Below are 27,800 nucleotides of genomic sequence, written 5' to 3'. Positions count from 1 at the left end.
AATGGCAAAAATTGACAAGGCAAGAAACAACAATTGCTGGAGAGGATGTGGAGAAAGGGGATCCCTCTTACACTGTTGGTGGGAATGCAAGTTGGTACAGCCACTTTGGAAAACAGTGTGGAGGTCCCTCAAAAAGTTAAAAATAGAGCTACCCTATGACCCAGCAATTGCACTACTGGGTATTTACCCCAAAGATACAGACATAGTGAAAAGAAGGGCCATATGCACCCCAATGTTCATAGCAGCATTGTCCACAATAGCTAAACTGTGGAAGGAGCCGAGATGCCCTTCGACAGACAAATGGATAAAGAAGATGTGGTCCATATATACAATGGAATATTACTCAGCCATCAGAAAGAACGATTACCCAACATTTGCAGCAACATGGAAGGGACTGGAGGAGAATATGCTAAGTGAAATAAGTCAAGCAGAGAAAGACAATTATCATATGGTTTCATTCATTTATGGAACATAAGGAATAGCAGGGATGGGGCGCCTGGGTGGCACAGCAGTTAAGCGTCTGCCTTCGGCTCAGGGCATGATCCCAGCGTTATGGGATCGAGCCCCACATCAAGCTCCTCTGCTATGAGCCTGCTTCTTCCTCTCCTACTCCCCCTGCTTGTGTTCCCTCTCTCCCTGGCTGTCTCTATCTCTGTCGAATAAATAAATAAAATCTTAAAAAAAAAAAAAAAGGAATAGCAGGGAGATTGGTAGGAAAAGGAAGGGAAGAATGAAGGGGGGGGGTAAAGAGAAAGGGGAATGAACCACGAGAGACTATGGACTCTGGAAAACAAACTGAGGGTTTCAGAGGGGAGCAGGTGGGGGATTGGGATAGGCCGGTGATGGGTATTAAGGAGGGCACATATTGCATGATGAGCATATATTTCTTGCTTTTCAGATTTCACTCAGTCCAGAAACATGACCAGTTGACATTTTTTTGTCATGTTTTATAGAGAATTTTCTTCTGAACTGGGTCTTTGCTTACAGTTCCCAAACCATCACCCAATATTAATGCCAGATTTAATTAACTGCCTTAAATAATAGATTTTACTCAGAAAATAAACTATACTTGCTTTCATCATCAAAATCACATCAAATATTCAACACAAGGACTATTGTTAAAAATGGACACAAGGTGAGAGACAAAGCCACAATGAAAATGTTTTTGGTATGAGGACTTGCATGACCAAATGGTAGACAATTTTGTATAGATAGTACTTGTTTGTTCCGGCATCTAAGGCTGAGCCAGGAAGAGCATGGTATACAAAGAATACGAATAATGATATCAAGGGCTAATTTACTTAGAGCACTTGTGTGTGATGGCCACTGTGCTGAATACTTTATGTGCATTTTGTCTTCTACTCTCACAACCTCTCTTTGAGGTACATATCATTATTATGTATGTTTTACCATTGAAGGAATTGAATCTTAGTAAAATTACATGGTTTGCCCAAGGTAACTTGCACTTCAGTAAGCAGAGGTGCTGGGACTGAAAACCAGGTCTAAACTCAATGGCATTCTTTTTTTTTTTAAATTTTTTTTATTATATTATATTAGTCACCATACAGTACATCCCTGGTTTTTGATGTAAAGTTCGATGATTCATTAGTTGCGTATAACACCCAGTGCACCATGCAATACGTGCCCTCCCCACCACCCATCACCAGCTTATGGGGGAATGGGATAAACTCAATGGCATTCTTAAGCCCTACCCTGTGCTATCAATGTTTGCCCATTCATGTTAGTGAGCTTTGCTCCAAGATTCAGCTGGGTGCACAGTGTGCATCCTTCGTGGGGGAGTATCACCCCAAAGGGGGTGAAAATTGGTTCTTGGGGGAAAGCGAAAGGAATCTTAACTTTTTATGTATAAAGCACACGGATGGACATACAGTACACAACCAGATGTATAGTACATTTGTGATATTAAAATTCTACTGGGGCATGATTAGGGGAAAACAAAGGTCTAAAAAGACTCCCTGGGTAAGAGGAGGGGATAATGAAGAAAGGTTGGGTTGCCCTGGTGTCTAGGTCTAAAAGAGTCATGGACGTGAACGTCCTTGTACATCTCAGCAACTCTCTTGGGGAAAACTGCAAACACTGGTTTTGCTGGAGGATAATAGTCTCTTTCTTCAAACTTACGCTAAGTGACTAATATCTGCGGTGTCATAGTTATGGGTGAGCTAATCAAGAGACTCGGGAAAATATCTGGTAAGGACCATACGAAGAAACAGAGTACAGGAAAGAAAGGCTGGAGGGCTTGGTCAAGCCAGGAGAGGTGTTCTCCCGTGAGAACCATGAGCAATCCCTGAGCTGGGGCGGGGAGGAAGTGAATAGAGTCGGGGGTTTGATGTCCTCAGGGACGCTAGAGAGATCCTGGGTCCGGTTTCAAACCAGACAGGAGCAGGGCCAGAATACAATGGTAGGGATAGTGACACAGATCCAAGAGCACCAAGAGAACAAGCAACGAGTCTGTTAAGGAATCGGGAGAATTAGAGGTTCCAAAAAAGACACCCAAGCATGTTTGGGTGGGGGAAATCTATTTTCCTGTGGAAAGTCTGGTACGTATTTTTAGAGAAGCGGTGGCTGCTTGAAAGCATGGCCTAGGAGTTGACAACACTAATGCATTAGCTTGTTAGAGTCTTCCTCAAGTACGAGCGAGCAACATGAAGGCTTTTAAAAAGGAACAAGGTATTCACTGAAAAATCATAAATGCCTTAAAAAGTATGAAAAGTTCAGCCTCACTAGTTACTAAAGAAATGCAACAGGATGAGAGAAATTTTTACCCTTTAAGATTAGAAAAGATCTAAGAAATCAGTACTTCATGAAATAGGTACTGTAAGATAATGTTAGTGGAAGTAAAAATTGGTATAACCTTTCTAGAAAATTGCTTGGCAAAGTGTACCATGAACTTCTAAAAGCCGCATGCTTTTAGCCCATAATTCCAATTTTAAGTATCTATTCTAAGAAAATACCTTCAGGCCAAAGAATTCTATGCAAAGATGTTCACTGCATGTGGGAAAACTTGAAGCAATTTAAATGCCTAATAATTGAAGTGAAATAAATCATGATTCATGACAATGAAATGCTAGGTAGATGTTAAAAAGTTTTCAGTAATTAAAAATGGAGCTAAAAACAATCACATATCACATTTTCCCAATTAGATTGGAAAAAGTGAAGAATATTGGTATAATTATGTTAATAAGGGTGTGGAAAAATTGTTAATCATAATGGTGGTGTGAACTTTTTGGAGAGATATTTGGCAATAATGTAGTAATGTTTAAAATGTGCATACCCTTTAACATAGCAATTGCATTTTTAGTAATTTTCTTTAGGACAAATTAAGACAAGTACATAAGGGTATAGGTTTAATTATAATTATTTTTTGCATAATTAATTATTATGCACCATTTTACATAATAGCAATAAAAAGGGTAAAAACCTAAACATCCCCTAATAAAAGAAAGGTACATGCATATAATACTATGGAACCATTAATATGGTTATACAGATGTATGTGTATATATGCATATACATGTACACACACACACACACACACACACACACACACACACTGCATGTGGTAAGTTGCAATGGCTCTATTGGGGCGCCTGGGTGGCTCAGTCTGTTGAGCGTCTGACTCTTGGTTTTGGCTCCGGTTGTGATCTTAGAATTGTGATATTGAGCCGGCTTCAGGCTCTGAGCTCAGCGCAGAGTCTGCTGGAGATTCTCTCTCCTTCTCCCTCTGCCCCTCCTCCCACTGGCATGCGTGTTCTCTCTCTCTCTCAAAAAAAAAAATCTTAAAAAAAAGAGAGAAATGATTACTATTGACTGAAGATTACAGGGCAGATTATATATTCTATTTGCATAAAATTCTGGGTAACATATTTCTTTGATCTTAAGAAACATACTTTTGAAAACATTTTGACAGTTCTCATGTTGAGATACATCTCGTGAACAACGTTAAAACAAAACTGGCCGCTGCTGACAGAGCAAGTGCCGCCACTGTCTTTGTCTGTACTTGTGGGAATGTCACCACGAGTAGAAGGTACTGGCTCCCCTCACAGTCTCCTCAGTTGAGCTGAGTTACTTGGATCGGTAGCCTCTCATGACTACATTTTAACTTACAGTTGGACCCTCTTTCCCCTTAAAATGCTTTTTAAAAAAGATTCCATCTGATGCAGTAATCAAGTGAAAAGTTATTTGTACACGAAAGATAAACTGTCACATACCAGGCCACGCAACTGCAGGCAGGAGAAACCGCCACAGCTTTTGTAAAGAGTTCTGGAAGACGGGGCAAGTAGGTTCTGACTGAATTATGCATCATGAAAGAATATAGAACCCAGGTGCTAAAACTGTATCTGTCAAAAACTTCTGGATGACTTTCGAAAAAGCTGTTTACCTTTGGCAATGTATGAATGAGCTCAGGAATATTAAAGCAGATAAAAGCCTGGAATTTTTGATGCGCCCCAACTGAAACTATCAACATCAAAGAGAAGAAAGGTCAAGGTTATGAACACGCGGCATAAAAACCTAACTGCGGACGGTCAGAATTGATTCAGATCCATCTTCTCTTCTGAATATGAAATAGCTTTAGACTCACTTTCCAGTTGTTACACTGTAGATGGTGGCTTGCATTTGGTCTATTGCTGTTGGTTAGAAAAAATGCTTTTCTACATTTAATGAAGTTTAGTTTGCACCCCAAAAATTGTTATTAAACCAGTGGAACATATCCCAAAAGATAGCCTTTTGGAATCAAGTGAATGTGACACACACGTGTGTGTATACATATATATAGAGAGAGGCCTTTCTTTAAGATTTTTCATCAAATGTTTAAAATGTCATATCTACTAATCTCTCAAAAGTGCGATCAGGGAGGTAGTTACATTTTTCTTTCTTTCTTTCTTTCTTTTTTTTTTTTTTTGGAAGTTGTAGGATCTTTTTCCCCCTTCAGCTTTATTGAAGTATAATTGAGAAACAAAATTGTAAGAAATTTAAAGTGCACATCATGATTTGATATGCATAAATATTGTGAAAGGATTCCTCCCATCTAGTTAATTGACACATTCATCACCTTACGTATATACACAGACATATATATGTCTGTCTGTCTATCTATCTGGTGAGAACATTTACGTTCTACTCTTAGCAAACTCCAACTGTACAATCCAGCACTGTCAACCATCCTCACCATCTTAGGCAGTAGATCCTCAGACCTTATTCATTGTATAGTTGAAAGTTTGTGCCCTTTAATCAACTTCTCCCTGTTTCCCCCACCTACCAGCCCCTGACAACCACTTTTCTATTCTCTGTCTCTAGAAGTTTGACTTGCTTTTGTTTTTGTTTTAGATTCCACATGTAAGTGATATCATGCAGTGTTTGTCTTTCTCTGTCTGGATTATTTCACCTAGCAAATGCCCTCAAGATCCATCCGTGTGGCTGCAAACAGCAGGATTTCCTTCTTTCTCTTATTATTTACTTCTTTATATATACTTTCCACATTGTGTGAATTTTAAAAAATAATGTGCTCAAATCAATTTCATGATCAGAATAAAGCAAACTATGAGCTATTAAAGCAAACTATGAACTATTTTAAAATACATTTGAATGGCATGGTGGAAATTATCATATGTTAAAAGGATGCATAATTACAAAAATATACACTACACATGCTTACACATGCACAGCCACGTCACATGAAAAATGTTAGAAATGAAATACGCCAAAGTGAAAACAGTGGTTTTCTATGGTTATCAGACTATACGTTATTTCGTTTTCTTTATATTTTTCTGTTTTTCTAAATTTTCTGTAATGAGCACACATTACTTTGATATTGTGGCAAAAAATATAAATAGAAATTGGGATTTAGATCTTAAATACCACTGAGGTTTCTACATTTCTCCTCTGTTTTTTTGAATGGTTCTTTGTTCTTACAGTTAAAAAATGGATGCTGGTGATTTTGAACACTACTAAAAGTTACTCCCTTGGGGGCCGATATTTATGAATGGAAAGGCATGAAGAATGCTATTGTAGTCTGACCTGTCTGAAAGCCTGTGATCTGAGCTGCCGGTTTCATGGGGAATGGGCCGCAAGCAGAGTCCAAAAAGAGGCAAAATCTAAGGAAAGGAGTAATCACCATTAAATAACTCATGCTTCCTCTTCCCGGCCTCAAGCTTAACAATGACGACTGCAACTCTCAAAAGTCACCAAAACATCCTCGAAAAATTAACATCACCCTTGCTCCTTTGGGACATTTCTCCAGAATAACCTTTTGTGCTTTCTCAGAGGCATATTTCAAGCCTCTAAATCAGATCTTAGGGGAAGGCAGCCTGTAATTATTCTGAATATAAGATCAAGAAACACAATGGTAAATAGCACACGCTGTCTGTGTGAAGGTGTGCCAGCAGGAAGAGAAATCCCAAGGCCATATTTACTCACATCCTGGTGACTTAGTCCATGAGGACTCCTGTCTGCTGAAAGTCCGTGCTCTGGTAGAAATTATTGCCAGGTGCATGTTGCAAAATAGCTGAAGAACAAAATCTTAAGGGCAACCGCTCCTCCTGGTGCTCTGTCTTAAATTATCTTGATGGGCCCAAATCAATCTTGGACTTAATAAATGAAGCAATGAAGGCAAAATTCTTAGCGTGTTTTAAATATTCATTAATGCCAACTATTGTTTTAGGAAACGATTATATGCATATAGTACTTTATAGTTTACAAAGGCCTTTCACAAAGGACTGACTAAAATCTCTTCAGGGTATTTATGGTGTTGATTAAATACATTCATTCCACATCCATGAAGTGGCTTAGAAATGGGAGATTCTCTTGAGTCTTGACACCACCTCTTTGAATCACTTCTTCATTCATTATGTCAGCTTTCCTCTCTGAAAGGGGTGGCCAGGGGTTCTCTCTGTCTGGGGTGGCCGGAGTCCAGAGTACAATGGATGGGCAGCCTTAATTTATGGATAGCTCTTCTTAGACGACACATAATAATAATAATGAAAAAAAAAAAAAACTATCGCATGATGAAGGCTCGCAACTACGCAAAGGTAAAGCGGCTCCCCCCTGGTGATTCTCAGCTTCTCCATTCTTTTTCTCGGGAAGTTTGAAATTACTTGTCAAATCTGCTGAAATGCCATGATTTACAAACCCTTTAATAAAAGAGACGGTAACAGATTTTCTTCCAGCATCTCCCATCAGCATGAACACAGCACCCCGAGGAGTGTATCCCCAGCCAGATCATTAGTCTCCACGAGTCAGCTCTAATGACAGGCTCTGGTGGAGGCGGGGGGTGTACAGCAGGGAGGATGCATTCTGCTTCCAAATCATTCTCTTACTCCACAAGCAGTGGGGAGACGATTGCTCCTTGTCCCTGCTGACAAGGAGGGAGGCCACATGGCAGCTCACAGCAGATCAAGTTGCCACATGTGTGGAAGAAGGCTTGAGCGCTACACCCAAACCTTCTCCAAAGCGGGCAAAAACCATACAAAACACAGCCATGTTTACAAGCAAGGGAAGTGTGAAGTTGGAGAACAGTGCTAATAGCGAATGCTTACTGAGCTCCTCGCATGCACTGACCTCAATACTTGACCATGTAATTGTGACTTCAACATTACGCACTAGGTGCCAAGGCTATTCCAATTTCCAGAGAAGGAAACCGAGATTTAGAAAAGTTAGATAACTTACCTAAAGTCGAAAAGGTCCTGAGGCTATAATTCAGACCCGGAGGGTTAATTCCAGAGCCAATGCGTGCACACGCGCATGCGCACACAAATGCTTTTCCTCTCCATATATACATGTATATACATTCTCTTTCATTCTCTATGAATGAAACATATGTTTTTCTCTATTTATATGTGTGTGTGTGTGTGTGTGTGTGTGTGTGTGCTGAGAATAAACTGATATAAATTAATTGGGGACTCTATTTTTAATATCTAGGATAATACCCAATATACCTGGTAGGTTAACATTTTTACATTACATAAGTTTTTATATGAGAACTCTAACTCAGCGACATTTTGTATTTCTTCAAAGCAGACTCTATGTAGACTTAAATATCACTCTCATCTTTTCCTTTGGAAGCTCTCCCTAACTTCTAGGCCAGGGTAGGTCTCCCTGCTGGGTACTTCCAAAATACCTATCTCCTGAATATAACGATCTCTGCACGTTATTGTAACTACTTGTTTCATGTCTGACTTCTATGCTCCACGAAGGGAGAAACATGACTTTCTTGTTCACTACTGTAAACCTAAGACCTTTCATAGTACCGTGCACATACTAAGGACTCAATAAACACTTGCGGACTGAATGAATAAATCCATAGCAGTATCTGTCCCTATAGCCTATTATCAAGGCCTTATTCCACAGATTTGTTCATTGTTTTCCCGATCAGATACCTACCTATTGCAGAATTAGTAAACACAGAAAACCATAGCATTTTGCTATGCACCCATCATAGTCAATTTCGCGCATGTGTGTGTGTGTGTGTGTGTGTGTACATATATACAAACATAAGAAGACAGTCCTGACTCTGGCTAAAGCACAGCGACTATGAGCACGTCGAGGCATATACATACTGGAGCTGCCATGAGGAGCATTCAAGTCAAACTCTATAATAGCTTAAAAGACAACAAATACCTTCTTTTGAACATGACGGATATGGCTATAAGTTTATTATGGGGAGAGGTAGGGAACATTACAATATTTTGCAAGAACTCCTGCTTCATGGAAAAAAAATGAAGTATCCTATAAAAAACAACTTTCTCTCTATTCATAAGCAAGGAAATACAAAATTTATTATTCAATTACTTTTAAGATTATACAAGTCATTACATTTTTATTTGATGTACACAAGAAATACTAAAAATATCCTTAGTCTCGTATTATGTTCAGATTTCAGTGTTCATAACTGGGTGTCAGAAGGAAGAAAAAGGAGGTAGAGATTAAAGATGGTAAGACACTCGAGAAGGACACACAGCCTAAGAGGACAGACGCTTTGATGGGAAGCAGTTAGGGAAAGGAGGCAGTGCCTCATCACTATGTTGACTTGTATTTGCCATAACAGCCAACTAAAAGCTGGTATTTTCCTTCTAGGCTTGATGTCTGCAATTTTCCTATCTGGTACTTAGGTCAACAGTCATAACGAGTGCAACTGGGTCAGCCAGTTAGGCATTCCCTAGAGCAAAAACAACTGAGAGACGAAAGATCAGCAAAAGATCTAGGCATGTAATACATTCCACAAAAGCACAGCCACTCAATATCATGCATTAAAAATTAATCACTAATATTGTGTAGCTATTTAAAGAAAGGATAGAATAGAGAAAATGTCAAGTCACAATGTGTTCTTTTTCCAATCCGGTTCCTGAATGTAGGCATGTCCCAAAGTTAAACCCTTACCTCCATGGATTCAGTCCTTATCTCTAAGCAAATGACTCCCAAATTTGCACAATCTGTTTACTCCTAGACTCATCTACATGGAAGGTGCAGGACCTTAAAGTTGAGAGGTCCCAAAAGTAACTCAATTTTTTCTAACCAGATCTAGTTCTCTCAAAGACCCCTTTCCCCTGGTTTACAACAGCACCTTTCTCCCTGTGTCACCGGATGGAAGCTTTCACTCCCTTTCACGTCCTAGTAGATTTCAAATGTTGCTACCACGATGGTGTTTTTTATATCTCAAGATGAAGACAGTACTGTCAGTCCCTTACTGCTTCTCTCTAACTGCTTCAGTAAATCCCCAAATTTCGTCAGTCAGCGCAAGTGCCTGTGCCTCCAGAAGTTATCCCAGATTCTTCCGGGTTAACGTCTATCCACTATTCATGCATTTCCAGCACTTTTTTACATTCTTTTATAACTGTTGCTATAGTATGCCTTTAGTAGGAGGAGCCCGTCTCCTCCATTTCTTGCGAATTCCTAGAAGGCAGAGACATCGTTTTCCCTCCATCACTCCTGCACAGGGGCTTAGAGCTCTGAGGACGTCATGGAAGGCTTACTGACCACTGAATGAAGGAACCCACGCATGGGTATTCGTTACGTTTTCTCTTCTATTCATCATTGACCCTAGTTCCCTTTTCCTGCTCCGGGAAACAATTTAACCTATGTTTCAGGTTTTAAAATTGTCTACACATAGCAACTCCTCTTTCTGGGGGTTTGTGCTGCTCTCACCAGTTCTCTATTTGGTAACTCCAGTCAGACGGGAAATGCTATTATGTAATCTACTTCTGTGCCCAGGCATGTGTAATTCAAACTCAGGGTTCATCTCCTGGGCTGGGGAGTAAAAGTCTTCAATCCTGAACAGAGCAAGGCCATCTAACATTATATATAAATTTTAAAGAGAGAGAGAAAGGGGTGGGGGAAGCTCAGAGAGAAAGGGAGAGAATCTTAAGCAGGTTCCATACCCCACACGGTACCCGACGTGAGGCTTGATCTCACAACACTGAGATTGTGACCTGAGCCAAAATCAAGAGTTAGTTGCTTAACTGAATGAGCCAGCCAGGTGCCCCTAACATTTATATATTTTAAAGGTATTGAATGACTCATTTTCTTTTGAGTGAGGGACACATTCAGAAACAACTGTGCATTTAGGACTGTTACAGTCCTAGGTGAGTCTGATGGGGATACAAGAGAAAACTCCCAGGCTTAGTCACTACCAGAGATCCGAGAGATTACTTTGGAGACCAGGAAAATAGCAGACATAATAAACAAATGCATCTTGGGTACAGAACCCAAGCTGGGCTTCTGGAGATCTTCCAGTTCAGTGAACACATCAAGGCACTAGAAGGGCAGCATACTTAGGGTGTGGAAACTCCGTGTCCCTTCTCCCAAACCTTGCCCTAGGTATGTCTTTCATTTGGCTGTTCCTGAGGCGTAACCTTTATAATAAACAGGTAATAGAATGTAAAGTTCAGTTCTGTGAGCTGTTTGCAAATTACTAAACCCAAGACGGGGGTTTGTAAGAACCCTCAATTTATAACTGGTCAATCAGAAGGACAGGTGACAGCCTGGGACGTGTAATTGGCATCTGAAGTGGGGAGGGGGCAGTCTTGTAGGACTGAGGCCTTAGCCTGTGGGGTCTGCACTAACTCCAGGTTGTTAGTGTCAGCACTGTTGGGGTAAGGGGGAAACCGCATACACGTGGTGTAAGAAGTGCTGTGAGTAGTGGAGAGAAAGAGGTTTCTCCTTCACTGACTTCCTGGCTCATTTCCAGCACACCAGCCATACAGTAAACATGAGTGAGACAGGGCAACTGCCTTAAAGAGCAAGAACCCAAGTGAAATATCAGCAGATTGGTCAATCTAGAGATTTTCAGAACCGGGTAACTCGTGTCTTAGGAAGCAGCAACGTGAATTCTGAAACCCTTGGTAGATGTGCTTGGCAGAACACTTTGCTGGTTCAGTCTCACTTGGATCTTAACAAGCTTAGGCTATTCATAAAAACTCTGTGGCCTTAGTTATTACTAGAAAGGATTTTACATTTTATATTTACCATACAGTTTACATATAAATATTCAGAATGCCTAGGGAGTGTGATTTTCATATTTTTAATGAAGATGGACTGCTTTTTATGTTTCTATAGATTTTTTTCTTAACCTGGTCGTATGTAACACTGTGATTTGCAGTGGTGGGGACTCAATAACTTTATTAAATTGTTGACTGAAAAGGGTCTCCTTATGGTGGGGTGGGGACAATTAGTAGAAACTTCCCATTGGAAGAATATTGTGAATCTAGCAAAATAGTTGCTCCCCAGAAAACAGGTCACGCCTTCCAATTTTCCTCTTCCCAGTGACTCTCAGATGAAGAAATTAATATCCTCCAGTCATATGTGAAAAATTCGACCTGTTGGCTTCTTACAGGATGTGATTACTATGTCAGGGTAAGGAAAGTTGAGTGGTCCATGCCTATGATTATGTCTTACCGATGATCAAGTAGGGATATTTAAAACCCTGCTGAAGGAGGTCAGAAGTTTAAAATGTCCAAGAGTGAATTCTTTTCACATAGACAACATAATTCCAAGGAGGAAATGTAGCTGCTGTTGTAGAGACAATTAAAGTCATTATAGAAACATGTTTTTCCTCCAGGGGGTCTAGAAAAGAACTTGAATGTCAGCTAGTGCCAGTGCACTGAGCATGGGGTGGGCAGAAGACCAGAGGTCTCAGTGAGGTCAAAGACAAGGTATAGTCAGGGGAATGGAGAGCTGGAAGGTCAGGAGATTCAGGGAAACCCACCAGAACCCCCGACCTCAAAGGGCTGTTGCGAAGACTGAATGAGGTCATGTGTGCAGAGCAGAGCATCATCCTAGGTCTCCAGCTAGGCCACCAGGATTCAAATTCCCACTGTGCCCCTTCCTGGCTGAGGGATCCTGCAAAGGTTACTTATTTTCTCTGAGTCTTAATTTCTTCATCAGTGAGTGGTGCAGATGAAATGACATAATAGTGGAGCGTACTTTGCACATATTAAAGCACTCAGATAATTTTTATTATGACCCATTACTTTTATACCCTCAGGTTCCCCTATTTAAAATTGCAATCTCCAATATACTCCACTGGGAGTATATTTCCCTATTTTATTTTTCTCTGGAGAACTTACTAACATCTCCATGTGATATATTTTACTTATTTATCTTCTTATTTTTGACTTTCCACATTAGAATGTAAGCTCCATGGCGACAGGAATATCTTTCGGTTTTGCTTCCTACTGGGGAGTGCTTACAGAGTACTAGCACACAGTACTCCTCAATACATATTTGTTAAATGAAAAAAAAAATCATTGCCTAATCTAGTCCTTGGTGTACAGAAAGGATGAAAAATTGTTGGTTATGAAATAGCCGAAATGACCCTTGCCAGTGGGGACCACTTCCAAGATGTGGCCAGAGGTGTGGATTACCGAGTAGCATGGAGAGAAAGTGTGTTGGAGCTGAAGAAGTCAAAGAGGCCCCAGAACAAGGGTGTTGGATGGGCCATCCGCATCAATCTATGTCACAGGATAAGTCGAGGAAGTAAGGTGAAGAAGAGGGTGAAAGGGGGCTTCCCGCATGTCTAAGCCTGTAGTTACACGCAGAGGAATGCTCTGCAGGTCAGCGGTGGCCAGCAAGAAGGAGCGGTAGGAGGTGGAATGATCAGGTGGGCAGCACAGCAGGAGGGGGTCTGGAAGTGGCAACAGGGAATTGGGAGAACTCAAACAGTGCCTAGTAGTCCCATGACATATGGCCCACAGAAGACTGGAGAACTTTCCAGGGAGAGTGCTACAGAAGTGATGGTCTCTGAAGAGAGCTGGGATTCAGTTAAGGAAACAGGTGGGCGAGGTTGGCAGAGAGCCTGCGAATGTAGAGGAGGGTGTTGCTAAGGATGTGACATTCCTGAAGGCGTGAGAGGGTAAGAGCAATAGCAGGAGCGCAGAACAGTCTAGAGATGAGTGTGCCAGAGCCTGTAGGCACAGAGGATGGAGATGATATTCAGACACAAGGACACTTAAGAATGGTTGCAGGGGTTTTTGTTTGTTTGTTTTTCGTTACCAGGTACAAGATGATTTTGTTGTGAAATAAGCTAATCAAGGACAGGGACAGCATGTTTCTGGAAATATCTTCATGTTAAAATGCTCTAGGGAACTGTTCAAATGTCTAATAATCACATCTTCTACTTGTCATGGAAATATCTATCCCTTCCTTCCATTTCAGAAGAATACTTGATAGCTCCAATAGGATATACTCTTGGATGAATTAATTGAAGTTATTACGTCTTGCAACTTTAATATTTTTAAAACCCAACTTAAATAGGTTAAGATATTACTGAAATTGTTTATCACAGTGAAATACTAAGAAAAGCTTTAAAACTCTTGTGGGTTAGAACTGTTGTTTAACACTTTTCTATCTTTCAAATTTGGAAGTATGAAGCATATCACATTTATCTCCAAATAAATTCATAAGCCAATGTTCATTAGTTAGTTGGTTGGTTAGTGGCTCAAACACTTACTGAGTAACTATAATGCCTAGAGCACTATAAGAACGAAGCAATGAGTGACACCAGCTAAGGTGTTGAACACTATAAAAACACTATTTAGATGACAATAAATAATGATTTAAAAGCTGTTTAGAACAGGTGAATAATTTGACCTGGGAATCTTCTGTATTCCCTGAATGAAGAATTGAAGAAAATGATAGTATGAATAATAACAGATGTGGGTAAAACCAGACTGCCCTAGAAGAATATGCTAGAAGTGCTATTCAATAGAACATGTTGAATGACAGCCCTTTGGAGTTCCAAATTTGGGTAGGGCACTATTCTCAAGGCAATTTCGATGTCACTTATCGTCACAGCAGAAAAAAGAAAAAATCCTTCCAGCTTGCACTAGCTAAAAATACCTGAGGCTAATGTACACAAATGGTGAAAATAAACCTTCTCCATTCTTTTTTTTTTTAAAGGTTTTATTTATTTATTTATTTATTTATTTATTTATTTATTTATGGTGTGCAGAGTAAAGGGGGAGAGGCAGAGCGGGAGGGAGAAGGACAAGCAGACTCTGCACCGAGCACAGAGCCGATGTGGGGCTCAATCTCATGAGCCTGAGATCATGACCTAAGCTGAAAGGAAGACGCTTAACCGACTGAGCCATCCAGGCACCCCACCCTTCTCCATTCTTAAAACAGAGCCATTCTTGCTCAGGTGGCAATGTTTAGTTTCTCCTAAGTCCTGAAGTTCATTTTAATGTACTTTTATCTGCATAAGCATTTCTTAATGAGATAAGTAGGGGCATATATTTGTGATATGGCTGCTCCCATAGCCCCTCGGGAAGCCCTTTCTATACTCCCCTGACTTGCACAAAGTGAAGGTAACACGGTACTAGAGATTCTGATTTATTTCTATTAAAACACCTCCTCGCATGACTTTCTTGGGTTAAATCAAGATGCTTATGAAATTCAGATCTTACTAATTAGAATGGCTATGTCACCAACTTTAGACACCTAATATTACATTTTATATTTTATATTTTCCTAAAATGAAAAATTGTAGTTCACAGTGTTATTCCACACAGTTATTAATACTTATATTTGATTGATAATATATATTTAAAAAAGAACCCAACAACCTAACATTGTCTTTAGATAGGTATCTTCAAAAAAAGTCTCTCTCTCTCTATTTAAAGAAACCCAAACTCCAACACAAGCAAATGAGCCAATAGATACTCTAAGACCGAAACAAACAGAAACGACAAAAACCATCGAAGTTGTTTTTTTGTGGAGTCCCAATTACTTGAGGCAGGGTTGGCAGTAGAGTGCTGTTCACTTTCCTGGATAACACAGGGTAAACTAGTCTGCTGTGGCCAGCCTGAACCAGAGAGAGGGCCTTTACAGATGCAGGTGTTTGCTGTACTTTGGGATTACCAACCTATTCAACTGTAGCTTCTCCTTTTGAGATGTGATCAGTAAAAAAACACCTGGGCAGTTTTTAATTCCATCTGATTCAAAGAGAAAGTTTAGAAGGTCATAAGTTGTGGATTTTGCATCTCGGTTTTTACAAAAGTAATGACCCGAGGTGATGAAGGCTTCCGACATCATGTGGGAAACATGCATCCTTCCCTGAAGATTACCTCTCCACCTGTCCTCCACCTGAGCCAGGACAGGACATCAGGTATTTGGAAAGCTTTAAATCAGATCATTCTTTTCTGCTGCTACCCAAGCTATTCCAAGCTAAGGACTTCCACCTCTAGGACCATCTTGCCAGGAAAATTCACCCCTGAGAGAAAAAAGCCACACCTCACAAGCTACTTAAATATCACTATCAGTCATTCCGATTTTTAAAATTGCGATAAAACACACACTCAAGTTAGGAAAGTGCTTTTCGTTGTCATGAAACACAAGACAAGTTCAATGTTTAGATTCAACTCTAGAGTAGAATATATTTTGGCCAACTTCTGATCCTAGGAGAAATTTAGCTATTTAAAATGGTAGAAAGTAGAGGCTTACATGATCAATATTTATGGGTGAGGCGGCCCACAATTATATTAAAGTACTTAAATTTTCCCCACAATTAGCTTAAATAGGACTTTTTATCAAATGCCTGACCTGTTAAAATGATTTAGAATTTAAATATAAAACAGAAGAATGCTAATCCTTAATTCAGAATATAACAAATTATCCAACATTGAGGTTAAATATCTGACATTATATTTATGTAAATTCACCTTAATCTTCTAAAATGGCAAGTCCAGCGATAGTTGTCCATTTTTCTACAGCCATGTCAGTTGCAATTTCAGTAGATGCAAATAGAATTTACTACAATACTCCTTTTTGCTCTTTTCCTCATTTTTCTGATCTCCTATGCAGCATTCCTTGTCATAAGAATATGTAAATATATTTATGTTTTACAGTAATGGATGTCGTATCTGAAATATTAGTTATCCAAAACAAAATTAAATGCCGATTCCAACCAAAAAGTCCTTACATTTGTCGTATTGCATTTGCAAAAGAGTCAGGAAAGAGCCCTGGTTGACAGAGTTAAGTTCCTTGGTCAAAAAAGGTGTTTGTTTGCTTTTTTTTTTTTTTTCAATTTAACACAGTTAGTTAAGTAACCAATATTGACTGCAAATTGGCTTGATTTTTTTTTAAATATGAAAAATTGAAGATCCCATACAAACCAAATTCATGTCATATTTTCTTTAGTATTTCATATTTTCTAAGTAGCCATAGCATTTGTATATAGAAGGTGAGACCAGGTCTTTTGAAGAGAACTGGGATTTGGAAATGCAGATGGGAAAAAAAGCATGAGGGGTATCAATTAGTATCTGGTATGCTATGTACTACTTACCTTCAAAAGTCAAATAAAACTTTCCTCTGTCAAACCAAACGAGGGAAGGCTGTTCATTCTCTGTATGGCCAGGAGTTGAAGCGGGATGGGAAAGGTTAAGGAGAGGGAGAGAGAAGGACACAGTATGAGTTACAGGTCATTAATCTCACTATGGGGGAGGGAGGAGGCACTGCATGCCATTAGCGTGCAGGAAAAAGGGAAGGCTGGCAATCTATGTTTTGGTTTTTGTTTTTAGTTCGGGAAACAGAAAGCAAAAGCAAAGCTATGGAGGCCTAAAGGGATGGGCACGTGTTGTTGGTAGCTTGATACTCGGTGCTTGCGCGCATGGAGCGGAAGTCTTCCTGGCCATGCAGGGGCGTCAGCATATTTTAACTGCACTAGTTAGGGCAAACGGTCATTCAGCAATTGCTGTATCCATTTCATCTTCAATGTCATCCCCTTCTATATTTTCAAAAAGATAAACTCGGAGTTATGGGTTACATCAAACTTAGCTTAGGTTTTAAATGACAACAGCATTGCATATCAATTTAAAGTTCATGGAAGATTCACACATCTTCCGTCCCCTCCCCTGGAATCACCTTAGGCATCCAGACACAAACACCCTTTACCTATGTACCAAAGAGAAAACAAGATTACTGACGGTGTTCTATTATATTTTAAATCAAAAAGCAGTCACCGGACATGTAATTCTGAGCAGTTAAATTATTCCTTCCTTTGGAAATTCACAAAGCAATGGCATCTCACCTTTTTCAAACCTTTTGAGAAACTGTCATGCAACCTGCTGCTTTTTAATATGTTCACTTCAAAAGAAAAATTGGTGGCATGAGTTCCATGATGAACAATAAATAGACAGGGTGCTTCTGAGAGGCACCAGACACTCATGAGGTGACTAGCATGTCCATGAGGTTTATAGCGTTCAGACGGCATAATGGCTTGGATTTTTAACGGCTAGATATCTAGAGATCACTCGGCTAGCACCATACCTGCCAGCGTTTCACAGCGCCTTTCAAACGAGGGCAGTTTGTCATAAAAAACATCATCTTCTGACACTACGAACCAAAGAAATATAAAGGAATGGAGAACAAAAGCACAAATACAAATCCCAAATGAAATCAAGTACACTTCGCTGATTGAAACACAGGAATGATATTAATGGAAAAAGGAAACAAAACGTAAGACACTGGGATAACGATGATAGGGTACAAAAAAAGTGATGTGCTCGTTTTATGATGGTTCTATGAGAAAAAATTTAAAATTTTAAAATGCCAGGTTTTAACATCTGTGAATTTGGCTGAAGTCAGCTCCATGGAAGAAATCACGCCACAACTCCTGTTCAGGGAGTTGTTAAAGGCACTATCATTAGTAATTGACTTGTGTGAGTGCATTTCACTCAGACACAGTTCTCGAGTGTCCAGACATATGCCCATCAATAGAACCTCTTGGGACACAGGATCACTCAGAATATACCTTCTCCCTGCCCCAGTGGGCAGGAGTAAGCTTTCAACAAGACCGTAAAAAAGCAACAGTGTAAATCTGAGGTCGCTGAATGAAGTATCCCATTTCAAACTCATCAGTACCCAAATTCAGTTTGCCTTGCACCCGTCTTTAGTAGTTATGGTCTGTTAATTTTGGGCAACATTACTGTAATTCCATCTTTGGCTACGGTATCCAGCTATGGCCAAATGTCTTTGTAAATTGATCACAACAGTTGCTCTGGACCCCAACAGTTTCAGATCTTTTGCACATGATCTTCCTCCTCACCAACTAACAAATACAGGTAATTGGAGTTCTATTCTATGTGATCAAAAAAAAAAAAAATGCTCGATTCCACAGGTCATAAGAGTGTTATTACAACTTAAATAAAAAACTGAATAAAATCTGTACAAAGACCCATAAGGGAGAATCCTCCCTACTATGTAGAGAAGATAAGGAAGTTGATGAGGGTAGTAAAATTATTCTGTAAATAATGTTTCTTGGAAAAAACATTCTACTGGCTTGCTTCCTAGACTTAGGAAGTAAAGCAGGAAAAGTACATCTTTGTCAATTTTTAAGGTTCTAGGATAACACCTGTCAATCAGTTTTTGTTATATAAGTGGCTTCCTTGGTGGCTAGAACAAGTTATGCAATGCCTAAAATATCTATAGGAGAGGAACAGGACATGGCACTAAGAAGGACACTCCATAATCTGTCCAGAAAATAGGAAGCAAAACAGTTACATTGGCAGTAACTGAATGTTACAATACCCTTTCATACCTGTTAGTGGGAAATGATGGAGGATATTTCTTTCCTTTGAAGAACTAACTTCGTATTTACAATTTCCTTAAAATGAGGAGCCTCCATCATGATGAGCACTGAGTAATGTATAGAATTGTTGATCACTATAGTGTACACCTGAAACTAATATAACACTGTATGTTAACTATAGTGGGGTTAAAAGTTAAAAAAAAAAAAACTTAAAAAAAAAAAAAGAATAGAAGGCAAGTATTCACATACAAAAAAAAGACAAACAAACAAACAAAAAAAAACAAACACAAAAAAACCCCATGAGCTTCCAATACTGCCAATTTGTTTTTTGAATTGAAGTTACAAAAGAATAATTCATAGGGCTGAATAACATGCTCATAATTTTTTTATGGTGGTTGTGGACATTGAGGGCTTTGAAGAAAACATCCTAACTAAATTGGGGAACTTAAAGATGAATTATTGGATAGCTCTGTGCTTGCTTTAAATAAGGACAACACTCAAATTAAGTACAGAAGAAAAAATTTCCTTAGGAACTAACCATGGAAATTGCCTCAAATTGATCTGGGATGGGGAAGCCAGAACTAGAGACAGGTCTTTCCAAAAAAAAAAAAAAAAAAAATAGTAGAAAGGAAAAAAAAGACTAAAATTAAATTTGGGAATTTTTAGTTGAGATCAGGAATATCCATCTCTAAAGGTTTTTCTGTGCAGAGTAATTGGCAGCAATAAAAGTATTTTTAAAAGAATGTTTATCCAATTTGGAATTGCCACCCAGCCTGAAGAGACAAAGACTTGGATAAAATGTTGTAAGATTTAGATGCGACAGCTAATATTCCAGTACTGAATATAAATCACTTTTGCTTGGAGTTCTACACCAAAGGAAACATCAAAATCCACCTAGTGCTTCCTTTGGTGCCTACAAATGGTTACTTTTCATTCATTCAGATTTCTGAGAGGATGTTAAAGATGCAGTTGATATTGCATAATTAACAGTGAAGGAATATAAATAACAATATATTTAATAATATATATTTTTTCATTTAACAATGAAAAATTGTCTTTATGGTATTCTTACTGCATTGAGGTACCAAAGAAAGATTTTGCAAACATCTAAAAAAAACCCCTTGACTCTTACCCATAGAGATAAGAAAAAAGTAAGAAAAATGGATATTTAAATTAGAGGTATCTCTGTTTATCTCTAAATGTCTAAGAGTTTGTTTCTTAGAATAATTTTAAACATTTTCTCTATTCCCATAATATTAATAGGCTTTTCCCCCCAAAATCAAATAGTGAAGGTCTTACTAGTGCAAAAGGAGTGTGCTGTATTTCATTGATTCTGATATGTGCACTTTTTCACATTTTAACATCTCTAGATTTGGAATGGGTCTTAAAATTAATGTGATAAGAAAGCACTGCATCTCAGCTTACTTGGCAGTTTTCCCCTCCCTTTCTTAGTCATATATAAAATAATACTGTATCTTCTGACGGAAGGCGTCCTAAATTCCGTGACATACAGTTGCAGAGGGGTTCTTCATTATTTGAGCGTGGTGATGCACACGGAATGTACCATTTTCAGGTGTGGCATCAGATTTGTGATTTTATAATCATAGCGTTCATGCAAGATTTTATGTCCACTAAGTGTTTTGGGGGCATATTCTTACAGGAATTGTTGCATAGGAAGATTAGACTTGCTCTTAAAAGTTTAGTCCTTGAATCACGTTAAACTTTGCAGTAAGCAAGTACAAATAAAAATATGTACAAAGTTTCCACCGCACTTGCCCCAGTTTGGGCTCGGATGTCATAGGAAATGTCAAAAAATATTGTGTGGTAGGAGGGAAATGTTGAGCCACCGATCTCAAAAATTTGCTGCTGAAATTCTCTATCCCCCGCAAGCCATTTGACGGCATAAAGTTGACATTCCAAGTCAGTCATGAATAGTCAGCCCCTTGGCGCTGAACAGCCAAAGCGCATCCTCTCCAAAAAGAGAGAAACAGCAACACACAGGAGCTGCTGGGCAGCCATCTGACAAGGCGTCTACTTCAGAGAGAAGTGACTGTCAAGTGACTCCCAGCAGCGGGAAGTAAAGAACAAGAGAGTGAGGAAGAGGAAAACCAAAAAAACAAACAAAAAACAAAAAACAAAAAAACCCAGAACCAAACAAATTAAATCAGAATGCTCCTCAGCAATGAAGCAATGTGAGTATCCCCTCAGGTGGCTGTATTTTTTTTTTTTAACCCCCTCTGGCATTCCTCTTGAAAGAATGCATACTGGTTGTGCTAAGAATCAAAGTCACTGGGCAGGATTTGAGATTTCAGTGGTAAGGAGTATAAAAACGCATTGTATAAAACATGGACACGGTTCCAAATCTCTGTGTGTGTCATTTTCTCTATGAATCTCAATGAGTTTAAAGACTATGTGAGACAGTCATCTGAGGTCACTTGAGCTCCGCTCTGTGAGTGAGAGTTTATACTTCTTACTTTCGTCTCTGACCAATCAGGAAAATCACATGGAGTAGGTGGAACAAATAATCTTGAGAAAAAACCAAACCAAAAACAAACACCCCCCAAATAAAACAAAACAATGTTTTTGTTTTGTCTTTGTTTAAAACAAAAAAGCGAGCAAGAGTGGGGGAAATGGCTGTAGCAATCAGGAGTATTAAAGAGTGTCCAAAAAAAAGGTTGGGACATTACAGAAAAAAACGAACCAAAAACTCCAGAGAGAACTGACATAATAGGCATCTTAAAATAGGAAGCCCCAAATTACCTCAATGGATGATGCAGAGAAAGAACAGACTTGGCTATACAAATAATGTTAAATATCTGTCTGTTAATGAATCCTACAAAATTGGCTATATTTTCACCAAATTTGAAGGATTGCTTGGGCTGGTCCGATTAAAAAAAAAAGAACACGTGATATAGTTGAAATTTTCTTTGGGGCCCCTACGAGGTACATGTTCATTTATATCCCTGGGAAAATAGGGAGTTCTCCAGAAGAGCTTCAGGCTTTGATCAAAGTACTTCTCACATGGGCAACCCTGTAGCGTGCTCTTCTTTGGTAAATAACAGCAGGGATTTATTTAGCTTTGAGTTAATGATTCTCCCAAGCAATGCAGGATGGGCCAGCTAGTTTACAATATGGAAGACTTGGAGGGGAGTTCGGACAATAAAGGAAGACAATGGGAAAAAATGGAAGGGCTGAGCCTCAGGTCCCAGATACCATGCAAATATGAGAGAGGCAGCAGCTTATGGAAGACGGGTAAAGAGGTGTAGAGAGAGATCAGCCTTGGGAAGAGGAAAGATGCTCCAGGCAAAATGAGGCATTTAAACCTGGGCAAACCATCCGGCTGAGCAGCCATTCTCAACTCTTGACTTTCCTCACACCATAAGGAAAGACGCACAAAGGCATTTACTGCAAATGCCAGCAATGACTTATTTCTCAGGGAAAACTGACCACACATCACCGAAAAGCACTAGAAAAGAATGTCAAAAGGTTTGCTCAAGTCCCACAATGCCAACAATTATACCATCTGTCAACATAAGGACAACCAAAAGTGATGAAGAAATGAAAGCTGTAAGAAAATAAAAGATCTGAATTTTGTGATTTCTGATGTGGTACACAACTGGAACTTACATAAACATTCCTCCTCAAAGGAGACTATTTTTATTATAGAAATAATATGTAAATTACAGGACCTTATTTGGTGATTTCTTCTTTACTTTTATGAGTAGCTCTGTATGGAATAGCGTAAGAGAATTCCTGCAAAATACAGGTGTTAATGTTCTTTTATTTGTTTATTTGCTTAGTTGAAGCATTCTGCCTCCTTTGCTGAGAAGGTGCTTTTAAAAGAAGAGTCAGCTGATAGAAGCAGAACACAGAGCAAAACAATTTCAACCAGAAGTAGAGGGCCTTGAGGTTTTCAGATCATAAAAAATAGCCAGTCACAACAACAAACAGATTAAAAGACAGGAGATAATTTTTACCAACTGTGGGAGTGGTGGCTGCGCTCAAGGAATTGGTGGACGATATTGAAGAAGTACTTTCAGCTCGGGCAAGGGGTGCTATCGGAGGAGGGCTGGAAGAATGTATGGGAGGGCTAAAAGGTCTGGGCTGCAGGAAGAAGAAAAGAGAAGAAAATTAGACACGCAGGTTGGAGTACTCTTGTTCCATGTTTTTAACATCTTCCAGCCCCGGATAGGACAACTCAGGTTCTTAGAAGAGTATAGGTGACACCATTTTTATCTTGAAATCGATTCAATCTCTAACAGGAGCTTGTGGATGGAAACATGAACCGTGTTGTGCTACACTCGGCAGTTACATCAGGCTTAGAGAAGCTGAGATCTGTGATGTTCTAGGACTGTGAACCTACGTGCCCTCAGGGACTAAGCAGGTAACCTCCTGTGAGAGCTTATACCCATTGAAACATATTTAAATACAGCATACAAAACTGCGCTAGTTAAACCAATTATTATGGACATCACCAGTTTGTGACTCTTGTGTGTGGATAGCAAAGAAACGGTCCGCTTCCAGAAGTCTCTTAATTGTTCACACAGAATGTTTGCCACCTCTTCAGCCTTTAAACACGATGCAAGAAACTTCTGGAACAAATTTATCAGGCTACCACCCTCCTCTGTATTCACACGGTGTGCTTAACACCAGTAAGTTCTCTTCATCAGGGGATGGAAACCAGGACTTCCCCTCTCTTGGAGCCTTCCTCAACCAGATAGAGTGAAAGGAAACACCCCCTCTTTCTAAAGGACTTAGTGCAATTGAGCATTATTATCTTAATTTGCCTCAAACCCACGGTGGCAGAACTGAGCACCCCAGCCTCCTATTCCTATCATTTTAGACCTCAACTTGAAAGATGGTGGCGATTGAGGGAGGGTTGAAATGTACCCTCCTGCTGCAGGGACTGCCTTTCAGACGCCACCTGTCAGGGCCATTTGCACAAGTGATCTGAGGCCACCGAGGCAGCCTATGTTGCGGCATTTTGGCTTCTGTTTGTCATTCTCACCAGGAGTCTCTGAGCAAGCCGTAGCAGAAGGGAACATACCACATCTCCGACTCCAGGTTTTCCTGGAGGTAGCTTTGGCCGAGATGGAGGCCGGGGAGGAGGCGGTGGAGGGGTGGTGCTGCTGCAGGGAACCAAGGGAGTGGCGGGTCGCGCAGGGGATGACGCACCTGAAAAACAAGCTGGTATTAACAATGGCCGACACCACACGTGGCCAAGAGCCGTCATCACAGAATCTGCCTACCCCATCCCCCCAGTACAGTGCTGGGCCCGGATGCTTTTCTCCACCCCAGCAATTAGTACACTCAACACTCTAGCATCTAGTGTGTATGTGTGTTTTTTTTTTTTTTAATAAAGAAAAAAAATCACTCAGTTGAACTAGAGTTGATGGCAGAAGCTGAAGCTTGTTGCCTTTTGTTGTCATGTGACACCCAGTGAAAGGTAAATCCTTTTATTATTCTCTGTGGTGGAAGACGTTTTTAGTCTGGTGGTAAGGACCTTTCATTTTGACCACATACACACCAAACTTATAATAAATGCTCTTGTTTTTGCATATTCAGAATTTATGTCCGAGATGAAAATAGAGGTTAGACCTTGAAGGAAGGTGCATGATCTTTCCACATGATATATATACATATACATATATATATATTTTAAAACATGTGTAAGAGAATTATCCTTTTTCCTGTGCTTCAAAATATGAGCGCTAACTTTAATAAAGGTAAGCAAACACTCGATGGTAAGCAAAGGACAGAATATAAGAAAGTGAACTGGACGTTGCACAGGCGATTTGCATTTAGAATCTTAATAATAGAATCACGCTGAATTTAGAGGATTGTGTGTTTTGAAGGAGGCTGCTCCGGAATCTGTTTTATGTAGAGTTGGCCCATGATGGCTTTTGTGGTGATTTTGAAAAGAGCCTCTTGGATTTACTTTTCCGGCTGTCAATGACAAACATGGGAAACACAGAAGACACACAGAGGCCGGCATGCACACTAATCAGCACACCAGTAGGGTCTCCAGACTCAGGGGTCGGTCTAGCCTTAGCCAGATGTCTGGGGTGCATGAATAAACTCCTTGACTCCGAACCTGAAGAAATTCAGACTGACGTTCCAAACAGCGCTTGCTCAGAAAAGCTCCAGCTACTCCACAGGTTTCGTCACTTTAGTTAGAAGCACAGCTATCAGATCATTCCAAGAGAATTCTAAGAAATCCCACCTCAGGAAAATAACTGCCCACTCCTCTCCTCCCAACTGACATGCCACAAAACTGTGCTCTCTGGAGAAACCTAGGTCAGCAAGATGCTGGGCTCCATCTCCAGATCTTCAGATTCCCAAAGAGCTTTGAAGTTGAACAGCAGAACCCTGCCTCTTGGAATCTGCTCTCCTCTGATGACAGTCCCTGGGGGTAAACCTTGCTCCCCTTATTTAAATACGACCCGAAATACTGAGGGTGTTGTGTTTCTCTGTGCTGTTTATTCTAAGTGTAATTTCGTTAGTGTGAAACCCTATTAAAATTACTACCACCTCCATCCCTATCTCTACTGTCTCTCCACCTCTACCACTTTTCTTTTTTTACTTGTATTTTTACTTTTTATTTCATTGGGCCAAGATCGATGCCAGGCACTTGACATGCATTATTTTAGTTTATCCCCACACTAGGTTTTGTAGGAATGCACAGAGATATTGAGTAACTTGCTCAAGGTCCCATAGCTCAGATGGTTGATTTAACTGCAAAGTCCAAGCTCTTAAATGCAGCGTCTTGTAGCATTAAGTGGACTGTGAAGTCCCACATTTTACCTAAAGTCTGCTCTTACTTTTGTTAACAGCAGCTCCTGCACATCTCTCTCAACATAAATATTTTTAGTCTCTGGCTAATCTTTTCTTGAATAAAAAGAGAAGATATGTTTTGACAGGTCCCACTGCAAAGTTCCCTTTTCACTTAATAGATTGACACCCAGGATGTTTTCAGGAAACAGAAGTGACAGCAGAGAGATGGAAAATAAACCTTGAAACCACAAAGTCTTTGTCAGGAAGTTTCATGGGACTTTGTCTAGGTTCTGATTCACTGGAAAACCACGCCACAGGAATGGTTCAAAATACCTATCCGTGCGTCTACTTCCAAGAGATCATCTTCTGAACCAAGCTCAGGAAAAAGTCAGCTGCTTACCTGTTTTTTACATGTTTGAAGAGGGAAAGTTTTGAAAACCACTGTCAGTAATGCTTGGGAAAGTTAATATGTGGCTTGTCATCAAGGCAGTGTGGAACGATGAAAAAAGCTGAATGAAAAAGCAGATGATCTGACTTCTGGCCCTGCCTGCCTCTTATCAGCTGTGGGATCTTAACGTCTTTGAACCTCAGCTTTTTATTTTAAAAAATGAGAGATTTCTACCTTACAAGGTAGTTGTGACAATCGAAATGGAAAATGCTTATCAAGTGTTTAGTAGACTATAAAATGCTACACAAATAAAAGGAATAGATGTTGATGATGATGGTAAAGACTGTGTCTTTTTCATACTGACACAACTAAAAGCAAAGAAAAAAGTGGCAAGTTAACTGTTTCCCTTTTCCTTTCACTTTTTCCTAACTGGATGGATTTGATTTGTTGTGCAGTTAGAAAGGCACTGAGGCAGTGTTTAAGAAGCAAAAGCCTCTTGACAGAACCCTGAGGTTTTGCAGAGGGTAGTCAGGGCCTGAGGGGTATTTTTTAACTGAACTGAGGCTTCCCCTGATTTTGTGAGATTGCACAATTGTTTCGTGTTCTAAGAGTGTAGAAGACTATTTGTACGTCTCTGTCCTCATTCTTTGATCTGGAATTACACTTTCATTTCTTCTACAAGCAATATTTATTCCCAAGAGCAGGCCTGGAAAAAAACTGGACATCACTGTTTCAGGTTTAACTTTAAAAATCACCTGTATGTTATTTCAGTTTTGTGAGTTCAATAAAGTTGACAACCATTGACATGCTTTCAATCCATTTGCTGCTTCAACTTGAAGTTCTAGCCTAGTCTTTTTGGTAGCCCCTTGAAAGCTACACAGCAACTGCTTCAGCTTTCATCTCTCTTTGTTGGCTGGTGGCTTCCCTATTTGGACTCTGCCACTCTAAAAGACTTGTAGTTAGGAAATATATTTGTTTAGGTCAATCCCAGTTAGCTCACACTTATTTGTTTATAAATGTGTGTGCATGTAACATCTTCTAATATTGCCTTAGTTTCTCAAGTTGGAAAGTGTTGCACTGAACATTCTATCTTTATTGACATCTCTCTTTCCCTGGTCTCTGCAGGCCAATAAAACTCTTTCTCCCTCCCATTCCCTGGCTCAGCACCCACAAGAAAGAAGAAATGGCCTTTGCCAAGAGAATTATCATCTGCATTCCAATAAAGCGAAGTTCTGGCCAAACTAGGTATTTATAACTTTGCCAGAAGTAAATCAAAGTTCTTGGAGCAAATTCTTAACTTCTAACTGTTTTTCAACATCGGGTAACTCAACTGATTCACAAGGCTGTGTGTACTGTCTACACTTGGTCAGTGACCAAATGAATGAAATTTTAAAATTGAGCATAATGGTACCCAGTTAAATATAGTTTGAGATGTTCAGGAAAAGCTAGTCTCATCAGGCAAAGTGTTATAAAAAGGAGGTCTTGAGAAGCATTGTTAATCTTTAAAACATGAGGCCATCTCTCATTGTTTTAATCGTAAATTTACATTTCTGCTAGTCGGTTTATATTCCATCAATAAAACATTAAATGACAAACTGGGAC

At 39.6% G+C, this 27,800-nt stretch overlaps 1 protein-coding gene across 10 annotated transcripts in view; it reads right to left on the bottom strand.

Moving 5' to 3' along the window:
• The window catches only part of SGIP1 (SH3GL interacting endocytic adaptor 1), a 204,947-nt gene that overhangs the window by 37,703 nt on the left and 139,444 nt on the right, over window positions 1-27,800 (bottom strand). For 5 of the 10 annotated variants that reach the window (XM_045802097.2, XM_087865978.1, XM_045802100.2 and 2 more), the window contains 3 exons: window positions 24,084-24,211; window positions 23,014-23,140; window positions 16,793-16,852 (listed from right to left, as the gene is read on the bottom strand). In XM_045802097.2, coding sequence (XP_045658053.1) covers window positions 16,793-16,852; window positions 23,014-23,140; window positions 24,084-24,211 — 315 coding nt within the window. Of the gene's footprint in view, window positions 1-16,792; window positions 16,853-17,775; window positions 17,842-23,013; window positions 23,141-24,083; window positions 24,212-27,800 lie in introns of all 10 variants that reach the window. The other 5 variants (XM_045802099.2, XM_045802103.2, XM_045802105.2 and 2 more) reach the window with 3 other exon arrangements.

The sequence above is a fragment of the Ursus americanus genome, chromosome 12 (assembly GCF_024610735.1).
Source record: "Ursus americanus isolate L20-20 chromosome 12, mUrsAme1.1.p, whole genome shotgun sequence".
NCBI lineage: Eukaryota > Metazoa > Chordata > Mammalia > Carnivora > Ursidae > Ursus > Ursus americanus.
Note: the sequence above shows the minus strand (reverse complement) of the source record. Positions and strands in the feature narration are given on the sequence as shown.